Source organism: Candoia aspera, chromosome 4 (genome assembly GCF_035149785.1).
Source record: "Candoia aspera isolate rCanAsp1 chromosome 4, rCanAsp1.hap2, whole genome shotgun sequence".
Taxonomy (NCBI): Eukaryota; Metazoa; Chordata; class Lepidosauria; order Squamata; family Boidae; genus Candoia; species Candoia aspera.
In genome coordinates this window covers 883,171-907,568 of record NC_086156.1, presented here as the reverse complement: position 1 = coordinate 907,568, position 24,398 = coordinate 883,171, and the positions used below count along the sequence as shown (strand labels likewise).

The 24,398-nt window shown below is 58.5% G+C and overlaps 1 protein-coding gene across 1 annotated transcript in view; it reads right to left on the bottom strand.

Moving 5' to 3' along the window:
• The window catches only part of LOC134496121 (SCO-spondin-like), an 80,807-nt gene that overhangs the window by 20,814 nt on the left and 35,595 nt on the right, over positions 1-24,398 (bottom strand). Inside the window, exons 53-84 of the mRNA XM_063301875.1 lie at positions 23,906-24,271; positions 23,080-23,226; positions 21,739-21,909; positions 21,335-21,499; positions 20,137-20,316; positions 19,239-19,361; positions 19,011-19,140; positions 17,609-17,734; positions 17,156-17,247; positions 16,829-17,008; positions 15,582-15,746; positions 14,808-15,060; positions 14,474-14,520; positions 13,784-13,954; positions 13,096-13,230; positions 12,216-12,364; positions 11,866-11,960; positions 11,725-11,777; positions 10,592-10,762; positions 9,852-10,022; positions 9,292-9,371; positions 8,351-8,520; positions 8,221-8,267; positions 7,654-7,854; positions 6,330-6,500; positions 5,603-5,800; positions 5,242-5,338; positions 4,905-5,128; positions 4,156-4,305; positions 2,353-2,519; positions 1,684-1,847; positions 523-743 (exon numbers count right to left, since the gene is read on the bottom strand). Of these exons, the coding sequence (XP_063157945.1) occupies positions 523-743; positions 1,684-1,847; positions 2,353-2,519; positions 4,156-4,305; positions 4,905-5,128; positions 5,242-5,338; positions 5,603-5,800; positions 6,330-6,500; positions 7,654-7,854; positions 8,221-8,267; positions 8,351-8,520; positions 9,292-9,371; positions 9,852-10,022; positions 10,592-10,762; positions 11,725-11,777; positions 11,866-11,960; positions 12,216-12,364; positions 13,096-13,230; positions 13,784-13,954; positions 14,474-14,520; positions 14,808-15,060; positions 15,582-15,746; positions 16,829-17,008; positions 17,156-17,247; positions 17,609-17,734; positions 19,011-19,140; positions 19,239-19,361; positions 20,137-20,316; positions 21,335-21,499; positions 21,739-21,909; positions 23,080-23,226; positions 23,906-24,271 (4,980 nt within the window). The remainder of the gene's footprint in view (positions 1-522; positions 744-1,683; positions 1,848-2,352; positions 2,520-4,155; positions 4,306-4,904; positions 5,129-5,241; positions 5,339-5,602; positions 5,801-6,329; positions 6,501-7,653; positions 7,855-8,220; positions 8,268-8,350; positions 8,521-9,291; positions 9,372-9,851; positions 10,023-10,591; positions 10,763-11,724; positions 11,778-11,865; positions 11,961-12,215; positions 12,365-13,095; positions 13,231-13,783; positions 13,955-14,473; positions 14,521-14,807; positions 15,061-15,581; positions 15,747-16,828; positions 17,009-17,155; positions 17,248-17,608; positions 17,735-19,010; positions 19,141-19,238; positions 19,362-20,136; positions 20,317-21,334; positions 21,500-21,738; positions 21,910-23,079; positions 23,227-23,905; positions 24,272-24,398) is intronic.

Here is a 24,398-nt window from a genome sequence, read left to right as displayed (position 1 = left end):
TCTTGCAGAGCCTGGTGGTCGGCTGAGACATCTGCAGGCAGAAGTGAGCCCGGAGGGTCTGGGGCGGAGTGCCTGGTCCTGGAAGCCACACCGGAGACTCTGGGGCTTCTCCCGAGAAGCCCTCCCAGGTCCCGTCCCGGGGTTAGGGAGGAAGGCCACCACTGAAAACAGCCACATCCATGGCGGGCCAGGCACACGTCCCACCAGAGCTTGGGGCTACAGCCCCAGACTTCCCATCTGGGGGGAGGAAGAGGCCCCCAAGCGTGTAAGAACTGGGACATTTGACACACACTGTCTGCCTGCAGACCTCTGCCTAGGAACAAGCGAGCGGGGGACGCCTGGCTCTGCTTCCCCATGTAATCTTAATTTCCCAACCGGGAATGGTGGTCTTCCAGCTTTTCAGTCCACCACTCTGCAATCTAAAGTGGCTTGGCCTCAGAGGCCTTCAGAGGGAGCCTCCTCTCCAGCTCCTCAGGCCGCTGGACAAAGCCCAAAGCCACGGTGGCCGGCGCTGGCCCCTACCTTTGCAGTCCAGGGTCTGGCAGAATTTGATATCCGTCCGAGGGCCGGCACAGTCCTTCCCCCCGTGGGCAGGCTTTGGGCGGGCGCAGTCGCGTGACCTGGTCATGTTGCCCAACCCCCCGCAGGTCAAAGAGCAGGGGGACCACGGGCTCCATGCGGTGAAGCCCCCGTCCACGGGGCAGAGGGTGAAAGTGCAGGCCAGCTGGCCGTTGCGACAGGAGCTGAAGCGAGGGAGGAGACCGGAAGGCATCAGGGAGAATTTAGGTCCAGGGGCATCCATGGAAGAGAGGTCAAAAAGTGAACATGGAGGCTACAACTACCCGATTCAATGCCATCTTGACGTTTTGGGCAAATTCTGAAGTTGGCGTTTGCCTCAAACCTACAAAAGACTACTTTAGCAAAGTAGTCAAAGTAGTGATTTTGCACACATCAGGTGCAATTAATCATCTCGGTGTAAGGTATCATTTGCTGCTTATCTAACTTTTGGCTCTCAACAGACATCCTTTGCCTCCTTAACCCGGGGGCAGCGGGGGGGAGGGTTCACTCTGCTGAAGGCCTGGGGACTCAGCCGGAACCACCTGGTTTTCCTGCTTTAAGAGAAAAGTAGCAATCCACCTGATCACTTCAAGGCAGATCACACTTTGGAGAGGGGTGCTTGGACTACAGGTAGTCCTCAACTTACAACTGTTTAACGACAGTCCGAAGTTATGACAGCCTCGGAATGGGTGCTTTATGGCCTGTAAAGTGCTTCTGGGTGTCACAAAATTTCACACACACACACCCCGCATTCACCTCATCGCATTTTGGGTGCTTGGTAACTGGCTCACATTTACAACCAGTTGCAGTCTCCCGCAGTCACGTGGTTGTGTTTTGCAACGTTTTTTTCCAGAAAACGGCAAAAGACACGCATTGGGAAAGCTGGATTCGCTTAACGACCACCCTAAAAGTGGTCATGAAATCGAATCCAGTCATGGGGTGACTCAGCCTACAACCACAGTGACTCACGATGGAAACTCTGGTACCAGTTGTGATCGTAAGTCGAGAACTTCCCCTATTCTCATTCTCCCCACCCCCCCGGAAAGAAGGCCCTGGTTGCAGGGATCCTCCTCTCAGCTCGAGGGGCGGGAGCCAAACCCCCCCATTCACAAGGGACAAACTCACCAGTTGCTGCAGGCAGCGGAGACGGTGCTGTTGGGGGCCACTTCCTCCCCTGGGGAGACCTGTTGGCCCTGAGCAGTGAGGATGACCAGTGGGGTGTCGGGGGGGCCAGCCGAGAGGCCCCGTAGCTGCTGGAAAACCTCTTCGCTCAGGACGCAGGGGCACTCCTGGGCCAGGAAGAGAGGGCAGAGGGGGGCATGGGGGTCCCTGGGAAGAGCCAGTCCATGACATCAGCCACAGCGGGGGGGGGGCTCAAGGAAACTGCCCAACGGGGCCTCGACCCCATCATGCCCCATCGCCAGACCATGCTTTCCACGGAGGCACTGGGGGAAAATAGTCCTGCAGAACTTTTAGAGCCCCCCCCCCCGAGAAGGGCTACGAGGGGCAGAGGGGCACCTTTGCTTTCTACACCGGAGTGTGACACTTTCCCAAACGTCTGTACACGGTGCCTGGGTTAGCCCCACAGCAGGACCCCGATGCTGCCTCTCTCTTCCTTCAGAGCCTGCGCCTTCAGGGTACTCAGGGGCTGGGCAGCCATGATGTTTGTGCCTCACCCAGGTGCCAGCCAGCCAGCCCCTGCTCTTGCTCCTGCCTCCCGCCCCAGAAGATCCAGGGAGCAGTCCCAGCAACTCCCCATCGCCCCCAGAGCAGCCAAGGTACAGAAGTCCCAACCTGGATGCAAGCCCCCTTGTGCTGGTAGGTGCCCGCTGGGCAGTGGCATCCTTCCTCGCAGCCATCAGAGAAGCAGTCCATCTGGCGGGTGAGGTGGGCACAGCTGTAGGGACATCCCTCTTCTGCCAGGCACTCCCGGTACAGGCGCCCCACTGGGCAGCCCACCTCTGAAAGGGGAAAGGGCAGATTTGGACCCAGAGCCCATCAGCTGGTCTAGAGAGCCACAGCCTGGTGAGGAGCCAGCAGTGCTTGCAGGGAGGGGTGGTCTCCACATCTTTGTGTCTCCTCCTGCTCCAAGGGCAGCTTCCCTGGAGGTCCACAGCATCTGCTCCGGACTCAGAACTTCTACCTCTTCCCTGGAGCAAAGGCAAGGTGGGGCCCCGAGGGGCCCTCCGGCCAGGCAAGCCGCATGGCAGGTTTCTCAAATGACTTTCAGTCAGATGAGGGCCATGCCCAATACCCCCAGGGCAATGTAGAGGAAAAGAGACATAGAGTTGGTGAAGAAATGCAGGAGCCGCCCACAGATAAAAAAGAGAGTGAATGACTTCCTAGCCCTGGGAAGGGAGGGAGTGCAAGGAAGACTCAGGATAACCCCGCCATGATTCAGTGTGGTCTATGAAGGGGCAGAGGGGGACTTTGGCAAGCTTTCAAGTTTCAGTTATGCCATCCATCAAAAAAAAGTAGCACTGCTGGAATCCTTGGCTGTCTGTTTTCTGCCATAGTCGCCTCAAAGGGCTGACAGACTGGCATTATGGTCCAACAGGTCTGGAGGGCATGAGATCGGGGAAGGCTACTGCAAAGCACTCCCTGCCAGCCTTGCAAATGGGGAGGGGAGGTCGGGTCTGTCCTGGTGCCAGCCCTTCAAGGTAGACCAGACTAGGAAACCAATCCCATGTAGGTCAGCGCCATTTTTATCGCAAAGCTATAGTGACAGAGCCTTGCAAGTCTGCGTGGGCTTCCCCCTTCCCCTGTTCATCTTTGTGTGAACTAGGGAGGGGCTTGTTTGAGGTGTTTACTCATGTTACTTCTTTCCCTGGACTCAGGCCCCTTTTATCTAAGGAAGCAGCTCTTCCTCCTGTCCTCCAAGGCCATTACCTCTGCCCTCTACACCAGGCCATGGGTATTTGGGGGCCTAGAGCCCTCGGAAGCGGCTGTACTTGTTGCAAAGCCATGCAACCTGCTGAAGCACTTTCTGAGTTGCAGAATACAGGTAGTCCTCGACCTACGACCGTTCACTTAACAACAGTCCAAAGTTATGACAGCCTTGGAATGCGTGCTTTACAGCCTGAGCATCACAAAATGTTACACCCCCCTGTGGTCACATGGTCACATTTCGGGCACTTGGCAACCAGCTTGCATTTACGGCTGGTCGCAGTGTCCCTTGGTCACAGGATTGTGTTTTGAGATGTTTTTTGCTGTGTTCTGGCAAAAAACACCCATTGGAAAGCTGGATTTGCTTAACTGCCATAAAAATGGTTGTTAAAATCAGGTCCGATCATGTGGTGACTTGACTTACGACTGCAACGACTTATGATGGAGACTCTGGTCCCAATTGTGGTTGTAAGTCGAGGACAACCTATATATGGAAGTAAAAACTAACCAGCTGGCTGGACCCATACAGCATGTAAGTCATGAAAATGGACAAACTGCAAAACAGGGTAAAACTAAGCCAACATTGGATCCTGGGGGAATGAGCCACTAGGCTTCTGACTGGCTGGGTTATGAAAGTTGTACAAACAAGGCCCGGCTGGAGCCAGAAGGGCCCCAAGGAAGCCGCAGATCGGGTGCCCCCAGTCGACTCACCGAGACAGACGTGGGTGTTGCAGGTCTTGCTCTGGGAGGCCAGGCCATGGCAACCTGGCTGGCGACACCGTCGGCTGCGTACCTGCTCCCCCCCCCCACAGGAGACGCTGCAGGGGGCCCATGGAGTCCAGGCGTCCCAGGCGTCCTCCTCTGCAGGAGGCAAGGAAAGCCGGGCGTTGGGGAAACCCCTTGCAGAAAGCAGCTGCTGCTTCCTGACTCTCTTCCCGGGCCTGTGCCAGCGCATTTGGGTGAAGTCGGGGGCCTGTGTGACTTCCGGGGGGACAGGCCAGCTGCCCTTCTCAGGGGCAGAGAAATCATGGGGGCAGAAGCAGGGGACTTGCCCTCAATGCACAGCTGGCCATCTCGGGACACCCTGCTGCCTGCGGGCAGGTGAGACAGGGAATGGGAGAGGCTCCTCCCACAGTGTACATTTGCATAGCCCCGCCCCTGAAGGAAAGGGGAGGCTTGTGTGGCAGGGGGATTCCCCGCCCTTAGAAAGGAAGCATGGGGGTGGGGGAGCCAGGGTCTGTGGCACTCTAGCTTTCTGCGTGGAAGGGACTGCTATAGGGCAGGGTCTCTCGACCTTGGCCACTTTAAGATGGGCCGACTTCAACTCCCAGAATTCCCCATGGCTGGCTGAGGAATTCTGGAAGCTGAAGTCTACCCATCTTCAGGTGGCCATGGTTGAGAGTTCCTGCGATAGAGGGTGAGCACTCACTCATGCTGGGGCCGGGGCCAGTCCACCTCACCTGGGCAGTCTTCCTGGTTCCCACAGGGCCTCTGCTGCTCGCTGCTGCCCACACACCCCCGGCCTCCATTCTGGGGGGCAGGATTGCTGCATTCCCGGAAGTGGAACTGGACGCCCTCCCCGCAGCTCTGGCTGCAGGGAGACCACGGTCCCCAGCCGGCCCATCCACCGTCCAGGCGGCACGAGGGGTCTGCCTGGCACTGCAGGTGCCCAGCTACGCAGGTGCTGCGAAGGGGAGAGGGTTGTTCCGAGGTTTAATCTTCAGAGAATGCATTTGGGAAGGCTAAGTTCCCCGAGTTTCTGCTGGGCGCTCCCTGCCTGCGCATGGCCACACTCACCAGTTCTGGCACGGCCCGTGGATGGTCTCCCCTGGCTGAGCATACTCCCACCGAGGGAGCCCCAACCAGGAGGAGAGATTCCGTTCTTCGGGGGCACCTGTGTAGCAGAGGGGAGGTCAGATGGCTGGGCTGGCGCCGGCCCCCACTGCTCAGGTCGGGTGCTCTAAGTTACCCCCAGATCTCCCCAGAAGCAGCCCCCCCGCCCCAGGACACTGCAAACCGGAAGGGCAGGGCAGGGGTCTTCGTTGGCCCTCCCAAGTGCTCCCGAAAGAACCTTGCCACTCACCCAGGCTTGGCCACCCTCTTTTTCTGCCTCGGGAAAAGCGGACCCCACCCTTCCCCAGGACTGTCCTGGACTCACCCGGCCAGGGCGCCTGGTACTTGCAGCGGCACTGGGAGGGAGCCACGCACACCCCGTCCTGGAGCAGCTGTCCGTCTGGGCAGGCGCAGGCGAGTTGGCACCCGGGGCTCTCCAAGCAGGCAGCGTCGGGCTGCTGGTCCTCACAGGTGCGCGGACAGGGCTTGCTGCAGGGGAACGCCACCTGCCCCCCCTCACAGTCTGGGGGGACCCGAGAGGTTACACCCACCCACACCTTTAGGCAAGCTCCCCTGTGTTCCTCTAGGTCTTCCCCCAAGTGAGGGGCTGTCCTTGCTCCAGAGGGACCCCTTCCCAGTTGGCATTTCAATATTAAGGACGGGTTACGCTCCAAAAGGCTCGCTGGTTTCCCCAAAGTTCTTCATGCAGATGAGGACAACTCAGCATGCGGGCAAAAGTTAGGGTTGCAAAATCTGCAGCTGGTGAGCAAAGGCCCCCTTGGGCTGAGCCGGACTCTGGGGCTGCATGAACACATCCCCGCAGTTCCCTTGCTCTGCTCCTTTGGCCCCGTGCCACCTGCAAGCCTGGCCCCCCATCTCAGCACTGGGGCAGCCCTGCCTATGCTGACGAAGCCGGCTGGGTGCCCTCCTGCCAAACTCCTGTTTACACAGCAGGGGCTTCCTTTCCCAATCCCTCCGCACAGCACAGCACAGCACAGCACAGTCCCCCGGCAGCCTTCAGCCCCCTCCCCCCGCCCCACGCTCCGTCTCACCTTCACAGGCAGTGGCTCCGTCGTGGCACAGGCGGCTCTGCCGAGCTTCTCCGGAACAGGCTGTGCCCCCAAACCGGGCAGGGGGGTTGTTACAGTCCCTGCTCCTTGCGGACACACCATCGCAGGAATTGCAGGGAGACCATGTGCTCCACGTGGACCAGCCCCCATTCACTGTGGGATGCAAAGCACAGGAGGGACACTCGATGAAGCCATAGTGGCCGGAGCCACCCAACATGTACAGGTAGTCCTCATTTAGCGACTGTTCACAGTTACAACGGTGATGAAAAAGTAACTTTGTGACCAATGCCTGCATTTATGACCTTTGCAGGTCTGTAAAGCAAAGGAAAGCTGAAGTCAGATGGTAAGCACACTTAGCAACTGCTTCACTTAGCAACTGCTTTGCTTAACAACTAAGTTGTCAGTCCCAATTGCGGTTGCTAAACAAGGACTACCAGTATTCATCTATTTACAGTGTTTCTAGACTGGCCCCAATTGCTGTGGACTTTGGGTTGTGTACAGCAAAGTCACGTGCAAAAGAAGAACAGGAAAAACATGTATCAAATGATTAAAAACCTGAAGCCTTATTGGGGTCCCTAAGAGCCATACACCCCCCAAACACCACTGCTTTGGCTACAGAAAACAACCCTAGGGTGGGGAGGGGGTCTGCATCCTCCAGGAGCTGAGCTAGAAACCATCACCTTGAGGAGCTCAGCCCGTCAGCCTGACCGGTGGCGCAGCGGGGTTCTTCCTCTCCCCCAGAATCCAGGGAACGGAAACCTCCATGTGGGATGAGCAAATTGGGTGGAGTAACAAGACCACCCTTTGTTGCAGGGGTGGGGAACGAGCCAAGAAGGGCTGCATTTGCGCCCCACCCTTAATCCAGTTTGTTAAAAACCTAGTGGCCACATTCACATAACAGGGTGTTTTGACCTTGGTGAGATTCTTGTGGCCTTGCCGCTGTGTTCAGCTGAATACCTAATAGATTATTTCATCCAACATGCTAACCTTAGTTAATATTAACCTTGTTGTGTGTTTTACAGCTTAGCGTGTAGTGCGCAATCCAGGAAACTGATTAATAAAGCCCTTGGTTGAGTGTATTTACAAACACAGCCACATTTTCTGATCTCCGAAAATCCTTCAACCCAGCAGGCTGGATTTGCTCAGCACACCATCCCATATAACAAACTGAGGTTAATGCTAGCCAAGCTTCATCAGCCATGAATATGCAGCTGCTGGGCCTTTGGGTGACCTGGCTGAGCAGGTGGTGTGAATGCCGCCCTCCAGGGATGTCGGGCATTTGGGAAGGAAACCGCAAGGCTGTTACCTGGGCAGAAAGTGGTGATGAGGCAGGCTTTTCTCTGGAGCTGGACCCCGCTGTCTCCATGGTACTCCTGCAGCCCCTCGCACTCATGGCCCCCATGCTGGGGCTTGGGGCAGCTGCAAGTCCTGTAGCGGGTGACCATCTCGCTCCCACATGTCCTGGAACAGGGGCTCCACGGGGCCCAGTCACACCAGCTGCCTGGCACTGGAGGGGCGCCAAAGGAGTCATGAGCCCCCCGGCTGCCTTTCCCCCGAGGTGAGGGCAGGGCCCCAAAGGATGTTCCTCCAAGCCTGAAGGTGGCTTAGTCCCCGCTCACTCCAGGGCTGGGTCTTCTCCCCCGCCGCCCCACCCAGGGAAGCAAGCAAGGAGGTGATGCCCGAGGCTGGAAGAGGTCTGGACGAGGCTAAGCCTTGCATCCTTCCCGTGCCGGTCCTCTGAACTCGGAGCGGAAATGAGAAGAAACGTGATAAGGAACCCAGAAAGGGGTCACTCCACCCAGCTGTGTCCTCCCCTGCCCCCCCCAGCACTAGCCTGCATGTTCACTGCCCAGCCAGGCTTTGGGGGACTGACCTGCACAGGCCTGGTTGGTGCAGATCAGCCTCCCGTTGGAGCAGGTACTGCGAGGAAAGAAAGGGGGTCAGATGAGGGACGCCCCACCACAGGGCCCCCCCTCGCTCTACCCACTCCTCCCGGGGCTCACCAGTTGTTGCAGCCATCGGCATGAGGGAGGACCTCCCCTGGCAGGTGCCGGCGTCCGGTGCGCAGGTCCAGGCAGGTGCAGCTTTGCTTTCCCACGCAGGTGGAGCCGTTCCCGTGCAAGACCTTCCCCCCCGTGCAGTAGCAGCCCGGTTCACAAGCCCACATGCAGTGCTGGGGGGAGAGGGGAGGGAGGGGGGCATGGCAAGGAGAGTGGGAGGGAGGGAAGGGTGTGACTCAAGTTTTCAAACTGGGCAGAAGTTGACCGGGTGTAATGAGCACAACCGACCCCAGAGACCGAACGCCGCAAGTGCCAAGTCCTGCTGTTTCACACAACGGGGTCACCTTCCATTTCTCCCACACACCTGGGTGGCTGCTGTAGAAACCTTCAGGCAGCAGGGAATGGAACCATCCTCAAACGTCACACTGTGGGACAGCATTTCTCAACCTGGGCAGCTTGAAGACGGGTGGACTTCAACTCCCAGCAACGCTGGCTGGGGAATTCTGGGAGTTGAAGTCCACCTGTCTTCAAGCTGCCAAGGTTGAGAAACACTGCAGTAGGATCTAATTTGGGGCTTTGGAAGGAAACTGTATAAGAAACAGTGGGTGTCCAGGGATGGGGGTGGGCAAATGGCATCATGATGTCGGAAGATTATAAAATCTGTGACACACGTGACACCCCCCCCCCCCCGCATTCAGGCCAAGATGCTCAATGAAGAACCGCTGACCGGAAATATCTGCCCTCCCCAACCAATACTGGCGGAGTCGCTCACGTGACCAGGCATTTGGGGCGCCTTCTCCCCCCTCAGCAGCTCATCATGAATTAATTTTGCAGGGCTCAAGACCCCCTTCCAGTCCTTTCCACCTCTCCGACCTCCCATGGCCAAAGAAGGTGGGGGTCTTTGGGGGCAGCCTGAGACTAAAGCCATGGGGGGGGTGTCTCACCGTGATGTCATCACAGGAGCGAGGGCAGGGGGGCCCACAGCTGCTGTAGGCAGAGTCCTCCAGAGCAGAGCAGTCCAGGGCTGGAGGGGTGAGAGGAGACAGGCATGAGGGGAAGCCCCCTCCAGAGCAGCCCTCCTGGGGACATTTCCTCCCCCTAAAATGGGGGGACCCAGCTGCATTGCCGAGACCAGGATTTGCACGAGGTGGTCCGCCTTTGCTTCTGGATCCTCAGGAGGAGGGGCCACGTCCATGGAGCGTGGCCCTCTTTCCTCCCCTCTTTTTGCTCTCCCCTGCGGCCAGCGTGCAGCAGCTGAGACTAGGAGAACAGGCTCCAGTCCCTGGGGAGGGAGGGCGTTTTAGCTGGCCTTAGATCAGCCTACCTCCCAGGGTTGTTGAGAAGGCTGATAAGGTTGGGGAAGAAAGAACCTTGAACAACTAGGAGGGAGCGGAGGAAGAGCGAGCGAAGGCAGCCCCACCACCCCAGTTGCCCATCTCCCTGAGCCCCCTGCTTCAGCACGATCCCCTCCCTCCCGGGCAGCAGCTAATGGCTCTCGGCTCACCTGGGCAGGGGTTCAGGCTGCAGGCATCCACCTGGGTGGGCGGCCCCTCGCAATAGTCCCCCCCTCCCCGGGGGGCAGGGCTGTCGCAGGCTCTGCTCCGGCTCCTCATGCCTCCCCCGCAGCTGAAGGTGCAGGCGGTCCAGGGGCCCCAAGCGCCCCAGCCCCCGTTTCCTGCACAGAAGAGGCTTTGCTCACGCAACCTCCAGGTCTGATCGCACATTCACACCACGCACTGAGCTGGCTTAGCGGTCATTCCAGGCAGGGTGGGTGTGTGGCTATCTTGGTGTATTCTGCAAATCTGACCCCTCTGGCTAGTTCATGGTGTGAACCCAGGGCTTGGGTCAATAGGGAGACTGAGTCAAGCGTGTTGTGTGAAGGCTACTCAGGTCTGTGAGCATGCAAGGCGTGTGCAATCAGGTCTCCTTGGACCACTGGTTCACGGAGGCTTCAGGCAGAGAAGGATCTTTCTTGCACTGACCTTCCCATGCAAAAGAGGGTCTCTTCCTGGGGCAAAGTCCCCTTCCTCTCCCCCAAGATCCAGGATCCGGGTGAGGTGCCCTCCCAGGTTTTGGGGGAGTGCTGGCCACGGCCGGCTGCTCACCCTCATTGGGAAGGGGAGGGGTGCCCACTCCTCCCTCTTTGGGACCCTCTGACGGGGAAGACCCCAGCCTCTCCGCCCACCCCTGGGGGAGCAGACCCCGGCCCTCGAGGCCTTCTGGAGGAGAGGTGGGCAGACTTACGAGAGCAGGGCTGGATCTGGCAGGCCTTGTCCTCCCGCTCCGGCCCCAGGCAGGGCAGCCCCATCCCAGAAGGGGCAGGCTCCGTGCAAAAGTGGTACCGGTTCTGCAGCCCCAGCCCACAGGACGCCGAGCACTCACTCCAGGGGGTCCATGCCGACCACTGGCCGTTCACTGGCACAGCAGGAGGAAGCAGACAGTTGGGGCAGGCCAGCTGCGGAGACCGGGAGCCGGGTGCGGGCAGCCTTTGCCCCTGGATTCAGGACCTCCTCTGAGCCTCCTGTGAATGGGGCCGTGGGGGACCGCTTCCAGGGTAACTGCACACCCGCCCCGGTCGTCCACACCTGGGCACACAGGAGCATCCCACCCAGCCTCACCCCTGCTTTCAGCATGCCGCCAAAGCAGGTTTCTTGCAGCACCTGAGGTCAGAGGCACCCCCGAAGTTCCTCACCGATTTTAGGAATTTTAGGAAGTCGGAGCAAGGCTGGCTCGGTCAGCCTCCAGGCTGGGCTCCCTGAGAACCATCCCTTGGGGACAGATGTGGAGGACAGCCTGGGAGGGAGGTTCGCTGGCCCTGTAGAGGTGAATGCCTGGCCCACCTTTTGGGGGGACCTTCCCCCACTGAGGCAGAGCTGGGCAGGCATCGGCCAAGACTGGGCCAAGCTTGGGGAGTGAGAGCCTGCATGCCCGCAACTAGGGTCTGTGTCACCCGGGGCAAACATGGATTCTGCGCCCATTTTGGCGCCTCCCCAGCACGGCGCCTGGGGCACATGCCCCGCTTGCCCCTCCCTAGTTGCGGCCCTGAGAGCCTCTTCCCCTCCCCTCCCTGAAACCAAGTTTAACGTAGGAAAAAGATAAAACATTGATGGTAAACCACAAAGAACTCTTGAAGCAGAGGAGAACGGAACGGGACCCTCAAGCTGGAGGAAGCTCCCCATCGGGGCGTCATCTGAGACCTGCCACCACCCCTGGTGGCTTCGTGCCCCCGAGAATCCTCTTTGCGGACTGACTGCTAAATGTCTCTCAGCCTGCTCTTGGCAAACCAGCCCAGAATCTGCCTGATCAGGAATCTGACCCCTGTAAAGAAGTTAGGTCAGGACCCGCCCAGCCTTTTTGCTCCCCGGAGGGCGTCTTACCGTCTCCACAGGCTGCGCGGGAGCAGTTTCCCACCTGCCCGGCGATGCAGGAACTGCAGGAAGGGAGGAAAGCCGCATTAGGCCCGAGGGATGGGAGGGAGGAGGCTGGACAAGCCAGGGACGCAGGAGGAGTTGACTGACCAGTTCTTGCAGCCCTTGGCCACCGCATCGCCTGGGGCATAGAGCATCCCCTCCACAGCGCACGGGCACTCCTCCTCTGGCACGCAGAGGTTGTTCTGGAAGGGGGGGCAGCAGCATTAGAGAGAGACCCCGGGCGCTCCCTTGCATGTGCCACTGCCTCCACCTTTGTGGTGCTGGTCCTCAAGATATCAGATAAGGCTTCCCACCCTTCAAAGGATGTGAGGGGAGAGGCTCCGTCCCCAACTGCGCTCAATTGCTTGAATGGCAGGCACAGTCTGCAGGGCAGCAGGAAGGACTCGGCTCAGTTCTCTTGGGCTGAGATGGGCAGCCGAAACCCTTGGGATATTTACCAGCAGGATGGTGCCATTGGGGCAGTAACACCCTGGCTGGCAAGCCGTGTTGCCGGGGTCGCCTTCCATGCTGAGCTCTGCGCAGGAGGCCGGCCCGTCAGCGCACTCTTGCCACACCTTCCCCTCTGGGCAGATGCCTGGCACGTCACCTGGTTGGAAGGGACAAGGCAGAAGGAGGTCAGAGAAGGAAGCCATTCCCCACCTGGGACCCTCCAGGGGCTAAGGATGATGGGCAGAAGAGACTGGGGAGGCTGCTGTAATCCAAAAGAGCATGAGATCTGGGTTTTCAGTGCAAGCTTTGAGCTGCAAAATGCCCCCCCCCCCCCTGTGACAGCCACTCATGCAGCTTTCAGGGCAGAGCCTTCCTAGTTCGGCCTGTGGCAAACCGTAATCTTGTCTGAACAACCTGCTATGGTTTGCACTGAGAATTAGGATCCCAGGCAAAATCTGGGATCTGGAGAAGCAGGCTGCTCCAAGGGGAGGTGGCTTGGCCTCTTTCCAAGTGCAGCCCCCCATCCGAGGACCCACTCCTTGGCAAGGAGCAAGGCAGCCCTAGCTGGCCCATGGGCAGCAGCTGTGAGATGGTGGTGGCAAATGGGTCGGACGCAGAGGGGGCTGTTTGGATGGAAGACCACCTTCCCTGAACCCGCATCAGTCCAAAGATGCTCAGTGGGAAGTGTCCACAGGATACGGTCAAAAAAGTTGCAATGGTGGTCGTGACAGGGCGATCAAAGCCGCGCTCATTTTGTGTGTGTTGGGATGCACGTTAAAATGGGCGGAGCTTCGATCACACTGCCTTGGCCACCACCTTGACTTCTTTGGCCACACCTGGTGACAGCCCTGCTGTGGTCAAAGGCAGTGCTCAAGCCGTCGGCCTCACCTGTGCAGGGCTGAAGGTTGCAGGTGGCAAAGTCGATCCTGCCCAGGACGCTGGCACTGGCCCTCGTGCGGTTCTGGTAGCCACCCCCGCAGGGCACCGAGCACTCAGACCACGGGCCCCACTCCATTCCAGAGCCTGTGGGGGGGGCAGAATGGGGGAGGAGACTGATGGGGCTGGAAACCAGCAGCTCTTAACCCCCCCCCCGATGCAGAAGGGCCTCCGCCCCCTGAGGAACCGCCTCCCCCCCCACTTTGGCCTGTCCCTCTTGCGGCAGAACAGCACCCGTCCTCTGGCACTGACCACGCTGAGACCGGCCCAAGGGAGTTGCCCTGTTCTGCTGCTGTCTTGGCCCCTTCTGGGAGGAGCACTCTAGACAGGCTCAAAGACACTCAGGCGGGGTGCACATAACATGTTACTCTGTTAATTAACACACAACCCCCAGTGGCTGTGTATGCAGCGCACACAATGCCCAAACAGATGCTCCCAAGATGCTTCATGCACCTGATTCATTCCGTCGGCAAGAACGGGGCCTAGAGGCCCCAGCCCACTCTGGCCCGGCCAGTGGGTGGCAAACAGAGTCTCTGCATTGCGGACCCCGAAGCTGAAGCCGGCCTGGGACGCTGGCTCAGACCATCCCTGGGCAGGGCCCTGCTGGCCTCCTGCCTCTTGCCCCCAGCTGCCCTCTCACCCTGGCAGGGCTGCAGGCTGCAGAACTCAATCTCCACGTTGGACCCCTGGCACTGCTGTCCTCCAGCAGAGACAGAGGGCTCAGAGCTGGAACGGTAGCGCCGCTGAGTGCCCACATTGCAAGTGCGGCTGCAGGCGCTCCAGGCTGTCCAGGCGCTCCAGCCACAGTCGGCTGTCCAGGAGGAAAGGCAGGTCAGACGACCCTCCGGGAGCCCCGGTATTCCCCTGCCTATCTCCTGGGTGGAGCCCTGCCAGTGGAGCAGCTGCAGAGTCACAGGGCCCGTGCACCCCCCCCCCATTCCCAATGGACAGAGCAGACTTCACTGACCTGGTGTCATCCTGGCTGCAACTCCCATTATCCCTACCAAGGGCAGCAGACGATGGGAACTGCATTCTGACACTTCCAAGGGATGAATCCAATCCAGAGTTTATTCCCCCTCTGGGAACCCTCTGTGCCCCCCCGCTCTGCTGTTCCTGCTCACACCTCTAAGAAAGGATTGTTTTGAAGGGCAGTGTCTAAATTGCCCAATAAGCGATCAGTAAAAAACACTCCTGGCTGCAAGGGGAGGGCTTTGGGTCCTTCTGGGCCCGCTGCTGGGAAAGGTCGTGACCCTGGGCCTGCACCTGCTGTGCTCCACCCCTGGCTTTGAAGGGGGCCGTCAAGGGGACCCTCTCTTCCCACCTGAGTTACCTGAGCAGGGCTCTGTGCCACAGTCCATCTCCCCATCCACGCAGGTGCTGGAAAGCAGAAGCAGCACGTTCAGGGGAGGGCCGGGCTGGGCCGGGCGGGGGTGGGGGTAAACCTGAAGCCAGAGGCCGCGAGTCTGGCTGGGGATCACCTCTGGTCCCAACCAGGTCTTCAAGGAGAGCGGGGCAGCCAGACGCCTGGAGCACCCAGGACACCTGTGGGTGGTGGCTGGCCCCAAAGGAAGCTGCTCCCACCCCTAGATCAAGGCCCTCAAAGCAGGCCTTTTGGGTGGCAAGGCGGGCACCACAGCCAGCAAGGGAGGGCGCCAGTCTCCTACCAGTTGTTGCAGGCATCCCGGGGGATGGAGCTGCCCTGCTGGTAAAGCTCCCCCTGGTAGTAGCACGGGCACTGGCTGAGCTGCACACAGGAGCCATTCTGGAGGAAGAGCCCATCGGGGCAGTGGCAGCCCTCCTGGCAGTGGGAGGCACACTCCACCTGGGTGCCCTGGTCCAGGCAGAGCCGGGGGCAGGCGCCCCCCTTCCGCTGGCACTCCTCAGCCGTCAGGTACACCATGTTTCCTGGGCACTGCACTAAGAGCAGAGCAGCAAGCGGGGCTTCAGCCGAGCGGCCAGGGCAACGGTGCCCTCAAAGGAGAAGGGTGGGCAAGAGAGACTGAGCCGCCAGCTCTTCAGCCTGGAGGACCTCGACCCCCTCCAGCTGGCACGGTCAGTGTGAGCTGGAGCATAACATCTCCAGAGGCCTGCAAGGGGTGAAGACGGCTACCCCGAACCCTTGGCACACAAGGCCAGGAGGTGCCTCGGGGGGGTGAGGGGGGTGGGGGGACAACTTGGAAGCAGCTTTTAAAATTCACTAAGAAAATACAGTATTGTTCCTCCAGCTAATACAGGTCCGGTGTGTCGGAGGGAACACAGTGGAGAGAAGTGGTTCAAGGCTCCCCCTGCTGACTTCGCTCTCATCAAAACACAGACCCCCTAATCTAGTGTGAGAAATAAGAGGCAGTTGAGAGGGTGCTGGCTGAGCTACCCCTCCCCTGGTTTTGTCCACTGCCCCAGCATGCGGCATCCCCCTCTGCCCACGCCCCAAGCCGTACCTCTGCAGGGCTGAGTGTTGCAATCTCGGGTCTGGATCAGGGGGCCGGTGCACCCTGGCCCCCCATAGGCTGGCCTGGAGCAGGTGCGGTTCCGGGTCTGCACCCCGGAGTCGCAGGGGACGGAGCACTTGGACCAGGCTGTCCAGGGCGTCCAGATGCCCTCCACTGTGGAGAGAAGGGGGGGGCGGGTGAATCATGACCAGCCCAGGGGCTGAGGCTGAGACCCAGTCTGAGAGTCAGTCTCCTCTGCCAGTGCCCTCTCTTGGGCGGGAAGGGGGCCGAGAATTCGGTTCAGTTCCCTCCACTTTGGGAACGTGGCCCGTGCCCCACATCACCATCCCTCTTGTTGGAAACTGGAGTGAAAACTTCAATCGAACTTATGAAATGAAATAAGCTTAACATGAAATGAAGACTCAAGGTGCCCACCAGGGCTGTGCCTCTTTCAGCCCGCCGCATCCTCCCACCAGGGTCCAATCCAATCCCCCTCTCTCTTTCCACCTCCAGCTTTGCAACAGACCTTTCATGGCCCCCAGGCCCACCTGGTCCTCCCTGGACTATTAGGGTCTCCCAAGCTCTCTTCCTCCCCCCTTAAAAAAACACAACACTGTAGGAATTTGTCTGAGGTTCTTACACTTCTTCTCAAGAATGGGCAGTACTAGCTAAGTGGCATACAGATTGGTACTCCTGCCAGGCTTCTTCCTGACAAGGCCAGGCTGAAACCAATTAAAAAGGCATATAAGATTCAGGATCTTCTGATCAGCCATTTATTGTAGAAAAGCGAAGGAGCCACTGGAAGGACGGCTGTGCATCAAACCCGAGCCCTGCCGACAGAGTTCAAGGTTCGGCCTTCTGTGCCTCTTCCTCCCACTGAGCTATGCAACAGCCGGAGGTGAGGCCCCCTCTTTGGGCGAGAAGGCTGGTTTCCATCTGCCTCTCAATTTGATCATTGACAGATTTCCAATTAAATTGGCTCCTCTAACTCACACTCACAGCTCCCTCCCTCCTGGGCTGTGTTAATAGAGGGAATGCCATACAGCTTTCTGCGCACTCTGAAAGGTGCTGGCCAAATGAAAACGACCCAGCGGCCATGTGGGTGGGGGACAATGGAAGCACTGGTCTAGCAACTGGGGGGAGGGGGGGACACAGCACTTTGGGGAAGGCTGAGCTAAGTCTTGGGTGTTCGAGGGAGGGAATCTGGCCTCCACAGGGGCAGAGTCTGGCCCCCACATCACCCTTAGGGTGCTCACCGGGGCAGAGAGGAGTATCACAGGCCTCTTCCTGCACGGTCTCTCCGTCACACCCCACGGCCTGGGCAGTGCCATTGCAGTGCCGGAATCGTTTCCGCACGCCAACCAGGTCCGGGGCGTAGAAGCACGTCTTAGAGCAGGGCGACCAGGGGGTCCATTCACTCCAGAGGAAGGCGATTTCTGCAGGAGCCGGGAGAGAGAGAGCGGGGTGGGTGCCCATGCAGAAACTCTGGACTCTCGGGATCAGACCTTCATAGGCGGGCATCCAACTGGCACAGAGGAGTACACCATGCGGAAAGTGACAACAGATGTTGCTGTTCCTCTTACCTGTGGTGCAGGCAGTATGGCACTCACGCACCTCCTGGGCATCTCCTTGGCATGGAGCGCCACCATTGGCTGCTGCTGGGTTGGAGGGGGATCTGCAGAGAGGGAGGACAGCTTTGGGGGAGGAAACATCAAAGGGGACCTTAAAGGCCGCTTTTAGTTTTCAATACATGGGCATTTTAGGGAAAGGCGGTGGGTAGCGATGTCCTGCTACGTGTCAAGATGTTGTTTGCACAATGATGTCATGACACATGTGATGTCATGAAGGCTTCTACGGAGGGCCATATTTGCGCCATCCTGCCCACGGGGATCCAGGAAGGTACAACGCTCCTCCTGTGGAGCAGGAAAACCAACACCCATTTCTTAGCTTGGCTTCCACTGGATCTTGAGGGGTCACATAAAGTACGGACTGCAGCCTCCAGGAGCCCCCGGCGAGCAGGACACCCAGTTTCTTACCTGAATCTTTGCTGCATCCCAACTCCACAACTCCGGCTGCAGGGGGTCCACGGCGACCAGGCTGACCAGCCACACTTCACAGGGCAAGCCACCGAATCACAGGTCACAGTGCCATCCAGACAAACGCTGTGTGAGCATGAAACAGAGCTTAAGCGCCCGCGTGGCAAACTCTGGGCTAACGTTTAAGCCGGCTCGCCTCTGCTTTGAGGCCCAAGAGAAATGGTCTGGGGGCCACAGAGCGGGGCCAATATTTGGTACAATATTTGGTGCCACCTGTTTACAGAGGGATAGTGTGAAAAATGCTGTCTTTGCTCAGAAGCTAAGCAGGAACAGGCCGGGTTAGTCTTTGGATGGGAGATCAGCAAAACGCTCAGGGTGGCTGGCTTGATGCAAAATGAATAAATAATGGACAAGGAGGTGGCAAGCCCCTTTGGGATCTTTGCCAAGAAAACCACACTGACATGACCAAGAAGTTGCCCACAGTTGATCAAGGGGGTTGGACTAGAAGACCTCCGAGGTCCCCTCCAAACCTATGATTCTATGATCCTAAGACTCAGAGTGGTCCTACCCTTTACCCCATGGGCTGGGAACTGAGAGGCTTCAGAGCAGGAGCTTCTCTGCTCCCTGCAAAGGTGAACCGTGATGTTGGATGTCAAGGGTCAGGTTCAAGTGGGATGAGTTTCTGGCGATCACGTGCTAGCGACCCCTGGGCCCAGCGGTGAAGCAATGGGGGAAAGTGGGGACTTTTTCCTGCCATAATTCAGGTGCCATTCCCAGTTAGCCGTAGCAGCTAGGAATTCTGGGAGATGTAGTAGTCCCAACACAACCGGAGCACACCAACTTGCGGAAAGCTGGCTGTGAACCGGAGCAGTATTTTTCAAATATGGCCACTTTATGCGTGGACTTCTGGGAGCTGAAACCCACCCATCTTAAAGAGGCCAAGTTTGAAAAACACCAAGCTGGAGCTTGCTTGCCCAGCCCTCTGAGCACGTGAGATCTGCAAGATTCCCAAGAAGGGTTAGGGTGAAACGTAACCCGTTGTGGGATGCTCCCTGGCGGAACCTCCTACTGCGAAGGCGCTGGCTGCTTGAGAGCTAAAGCGGTGCTAAGCTGAGACCCCCGGGATCCCCCCTTCCCGACCTCCTGGCCAAAGCGGCTGCCAGGCAAGACATTCCGCTCTGCCAGCCTCAGAAAATCCCAGAACGTCGGCGTCTGAAGGGGCCTTCGAGGCCATCTAGTCCCATCCATGCAAGGATCCACCCAACCCTCCCCACCAGGGAACCACCCAGCAGCCTGGCAACCTCCAACATGGGCCCACCCCTCTCCTTGGCACCCCGGCCCGCCGCTGCCAAGAAGGAAGGGAGGGGAGGGCTGCCCCGCCGTGGGGCCCCTCCCGACTCACCACTGGCTGCAGTTGTCCCGCAGGAAGATCTCCCCCGGCCGGTGCTGCTCCTGGTCGAAGAAGCAGTGGCACTGGCTGACGTTCACGCAGCCCCCCTCCTGCAGGAAGAGGCCCGGAGGACAGCGGCAGCCTGCAGGGGCCCATGGCGGGGGGGGGCGTTATACCTGGCAGCCAAGGGCTGCAAAGGAGGCCCCCCCGGGACGAGCCTAAGTAAGGGCCGGGGCTCACCCTCCACGCAGCTGCTCTGGCAGCTCCTCTTGATGCCCAGCTGCCGGCACGTCTGCGGGCAGGGGTCCACCAGGCCGCGTGCGCAGTGCCCGGCTTGCACGAAGACCATGTCTGGGCCGCAATCTGCGGAGAAACGGGGGGGCAGGGAGGAGAAGTGGCAGAACTAACCACGGGACTGGGGGAGACCTGAGCCTGCAGCCTCCCCATCCTGCTCCCTCCGAGTTTGCAGGATTACATCCCCCATCCTTCCCAGCCAAGAGAGTGGCCTTGTGCAAATCCCATGGAGCGGAGCAGGGCTGTTCCCGGTGGATTGAGCCCGGGAACTGTCCCTTTTGCCAAGAAGGCAAAATGGGAGGGAGACTTTTTGCTGGCTCTTGAATTCAACCCCCCCAATTGCTCCCCTCCCCGGCCATGTCTTCTCTGTGGAAAGAGAACGAAGGAGTGTGTCAGCAGGGTCAAAAAAGTCAAGATGATGGCTGTGACAGTGACTGAAGCCCCGCCCATTTTGTACATAAACGAAACCCAGGCAAAACTTTGATTGCATCCTCACGGCCGCCATCTTGACTTTTTTGAATACCCTGCAGACACCCGAGGGGATGGGAAGGGAACGAGCATAAGGGCCCCAGGGCCCACGTGTGCTCTGGTCCTCAGGATGCCTCCCATTTGGGGAGAGCCCCTAAAAGGCAGCCAGAATAACCAAGAGTTCCCAAGACTTGAGCAGCAAGGTTTGGGCTCAGAAAGCAACACCAGTGGAGTGGTACCAACGGTTCCCTGGGCATGCTCAGAGTGCTCTTTCCTTGGAGGGCGCTCCAGGGTCCTGACCTGAGCCTCCGCCCTCTCTGTCTCCCCACCCCTGCCCTGCATCTCAGCTGCAGCTGCAGCTGGCCCCCCTCCTTACCCCGGGCGTCTCCACAGGGCTGCTGGTTGCACGCCTCCATTTGCACAGCATCTCCGGGGCACATCTGCCCGCCGTTCTTGGGCGGGGGGTCAGCACAGGTCCTGGTGCGGCTCCTCACACCACCCCGGCACTCGGCATCACAGTCCGACCATTCACCCCAGGAGGCCCAGGCCCCGTTTACTGGGCAGGGAAAAAGCAGGCAGAAGTAGCCCTGGTGAAGACGGAGGAACGCCCTTGCGACTCTCAGCCACTGGCTGAATAAAGCTGCCACCAACTTCCTCCTGGGGTGGTTTTGCTTCCCAACCAGCCTCCCTAGAGGAGGTCTGCTCCCTTTATCGTAACCCCCCAAAATCTTCCAGTGAATGACACCCTGAGTGAAAGGGGCACCACGAGGAGACATTTAGCATGCTAAATTGCTTTTCTTGGGAAGCACGGAGTGTTTCCCTTGCCTGATCGCCCTACAAGCCGACTCTGCCACTTCCTCTTTGGATCTTGCCTGCCCTTCTCATTCCTCCCAAACATCCTGCCAAGGAGTAACTAGAGGTTGTCTGCATGCAGTGCTAATGTTCAACGTAAAGCTTTAAGTTCCCGAGCTATTTGACAGGAGCCAATATTCACTTTAAACTTTGCCAAAATTAGACTTTAAAGCAAAATATGCCATCATATTGGAATGTTCAGCTATGACCACAACTGGGACCGGAGTTTCCATCGTTAAGTTGTTGCGGTCGTAAGTCGACTTACCACGTGACTGGACCCAATTTTACAACCACTTTTACGACGGTTGTTAAGCAAATCCAGCTACCCCAATGGATGGAAACTGGCAAAAAAGGTTGCAGATCATGATCATGTGACTGTAGGACACTGAAACCGGTCATAAATCTGAGCTGGTTGCCAAGCGCCCGAGTTGCAATCACATGACTGCAGGGGTGGTATGACGGTCATAAGTGCGAATACAGGTCCTAAAGCTCTTTTTTCTGAGGCTGTTGTAATTTTGAACTGTCATTAAATGAATGGTTGTAAGTCAAGGACTATCTGTATTTGACCAGGTTCCACCAACCTGGTGCAAAATATGAGGTCTAATTTTTCTCCAAATGGTTCATGTGGAGTCCAGCCGTTTGTAAAACCCACGGACAGGTTTGGGTGGCCTTTTTGGGCAAACCCGCCGTGGTTGCCAGGGCAGGCAAGGAAAAACAGCTACCTGGACAGGCCCGAAGGAAGCATGAGCGGCTGTCAAATTCATCGCGGTCACACCGTCCTCCCGGAAGAGCATTGCGGAGCAGGTCTCGTCGCCGGAAGGTCACGCCCAGCCCACACGATCGGCTGCACTCACTCCAGGTGCTCCACGGAGACAGGATGCAGTCCACTGCAGAGGAGAGGTGGAGGGTGGGACCAGGTTATAACGCAGTCACGGCCCCGAGACCAGGGGAAACGCCCCCCCCAGGAAGTGCCACCCATGGTCTGAAGGGGTGCCAAGCTGAATCTCAGGCCTGCTGCTTTGGCAAACTGCAGATACGAAGCAAACCCCCTAGGTGCCTTGGGGGGGCAGAGGGAGGGAGGGGGACACAACCGTTATTTCTATCCCTCTCCCACTATGCAACCTACCGCAGCTGGCCTCATCGGACCCATCCTGGCAATCGTAGCGAAGGTCGCAACGGCGCTCGAGGGTCAGGCATTCCCCACTGTTGCAGGAGAATTGCTTGGAGGAACAGGCACTGGGGGGGCCCACTGGAATCAGGGGGGCCATGGTGGGGATGGTGGGAGCTGTGGGGCCCCCTGCAAGAGGACAACATGGAAGAGGCAGGTCAGACTCATGGAGACATTGGCTGGGTTTGATCAATAGACTAAGTCTTGGCCTGTTCAACTATGGTTTAACAATGGTTTATCAACCAAACCCCATTTTAGGCTTAGCACAAATGGGTGATTGCAGTCATCAGGTGGTAGAACTGCCGGATGCTTTTAGTCCACCAGGCAACTCCCCCCTCTGGTCTCAGATCTGGGCAATCCAGGTCCTTCTCCTTCTCCTTCATCGCCATCTTCCCCATCTCCTCCTCCTCCACCACCACCACCATCTCCTCCATCTCCATCTCCATCTTCCCCATCTCCTCCTCCACCACCACCACCTCTCCTCCACTATCTCTCCTCCATCTTCTCCATCTTCCCCATCTCCTCCTCCACCACCATCACCTCTCCTCCTCCTTCTCCATCTCCATTTTCTCCATCTCCTCCTCCTCCTCCACCACCACCACCTCTCCTCCTCCTTCTCCATCTTCATCTCCTCCTCCACCACCACCACCTCCTCCATCTCCATCTCCCTCATCTCCTCCTCCACCACCACCACCTCTCCTCCTCCATCTCCATCTCCATCTTCTCCATCTCCTCCTCCTCCTCCACTACCACCACCTCTCCTCCTCCATCTCCATCTCCTCCTCCACCACCATCACCTCTCCTCCTCCTTCTCCATCTCCATTTTCTCCATCTCCTCCTCCTCCTCCACCACCACCACCTCTCCTCCTCCTTCTCCATCTTCATCTCCTCCTCCACCACCACCACCTCCTCCATCTCCATCTCCCTCATCTCCTCCTCCACCACCACCACCTCTCCTCCTCCATCTCCATCTCCATCTTCTCCATCTCCACCTCCTTCTCCACCACCATTCCTCCTCCCCCTCCCCCTCCTTCCAGATAGACTTAATGTGAAGTCCCCTGAGTGCTTGCAGGCCATACATTGAATCCATCAACCAACAGATGTTGTGGAGCTCAACTGCAGGATGGAAGGCAACAACCCTGCTGGCTGGGGAGTATTGGAGCTACAGTCAAACATGGTGGCAGTAGAACACCAGGGTTGAGGAGCTGGGGTAACCTGAAGATTTGGTCCAAGTTCCTCAGAACATCTCGCTGTCCCTGACTGCAGCAGGACCACCAGAGGGGCTCAGAGCACACTCACCACAACGGACCTCGTCAGAGCCGTCGGAGCAGTCCTGCTGTCCGTCACAAACAAAGGCGGCCTCCACGCAGCCAAACGCCTCGCAGGCAAATTGCCCCTGTGTGCAGAGGATCCGGGGCATCCCAGGACTGGGGATGAGAGTTGGCCCTGCAGAGGGAGGGACACGTGGGTCAGGGGTTGCACGGGGCAGGATCCGTTGAATGGCAGACCAGAGGGTCTTTGCAAGTCCTGCTGGTCTCCAGAGGCTGGAAGCTGAAATGCGGGGGCGGGGGGTGGAAGGGCTTGTGTCTGTCCCTCCCATGGATATCTGGGGCAAGGGGTCTCATGCAGTTTGTGACATCACCTCCCAAATGATGTCATGGTACATGGGACATCTTCGTGGTTCGTACCAAACACCTATGTCCCCTCCCCTTTGATGAGAGACCTCTCTGCCCACAACTCAACCACGAACCTGGACAGGGCACAATCCAAAGAAACAGCCCACAGGCCCAACTTTCCTTCATGCCTGCCCCATGTCCAGCTGTCAGAAAGGGCCTCGGAAGAAGCCCTGATGGACCTCTGCCAGCCCAGGCAAAACCCCTTTTTTTGGGCATCCTCCCTCCATGGGACAAGACTGTAAATCCCAGAATCCCCTGCAAAGGGCACCAAAGCGACACATCCAGAGTGGGCCCATCAGGGAGGGCTGAGACAACTCCTCTAATTTGTGCCAGCCCCACCCCAGCAAGCCCAGAATGGACTTTCCCCCTGCCAGTGGGCGGCCACCCTTTGGATTCCCTGGGCCAGACGTCCCTCCTGCAGAACCGCGTTAGTGGCATGCCAGCCTCACCTGACAAGTGGGAGCTCAGGCCAGGGGTTCCAGGTCGGTGTGGAAGAATGTCGAATGTGGGCAGCCCTGAAGCACCACTCTGCCCAGGAGTTGCCAGCGGCCGAGAGGTGGACCAGGCAATGCCGGGAGTCAAGGCAGCAGGTATGGCTGTTCTCTGGAACTGCAGAGATGGTGTGGCTCCCAGCGGCCCCACCGTGCTGGGCTGGGAAACCACTGCAGCCTCTGGCCTGGTGAGGGGGGGCAACCAGCCTGGTGTGCCAGTGGGCTTCTCTGGAGGAGATGGGGCTGCTGTAGGCTGAGTTCGGATGATTCCCGGTGCTCGGCTGCTGCCGGCAGAAGTCAGCCGGCCCATGGCTCGCTCTGCCTCTGGGTTGTGTGAGAAAGAGCCATTGTCATGACCTCGTTGCAAGGCACAAAGAGCCTCACAACGTAGATCATGATCATTAAGAAATAGAGGAAGGAGTTAATCAAACTAGGGATTAACACAAGCACC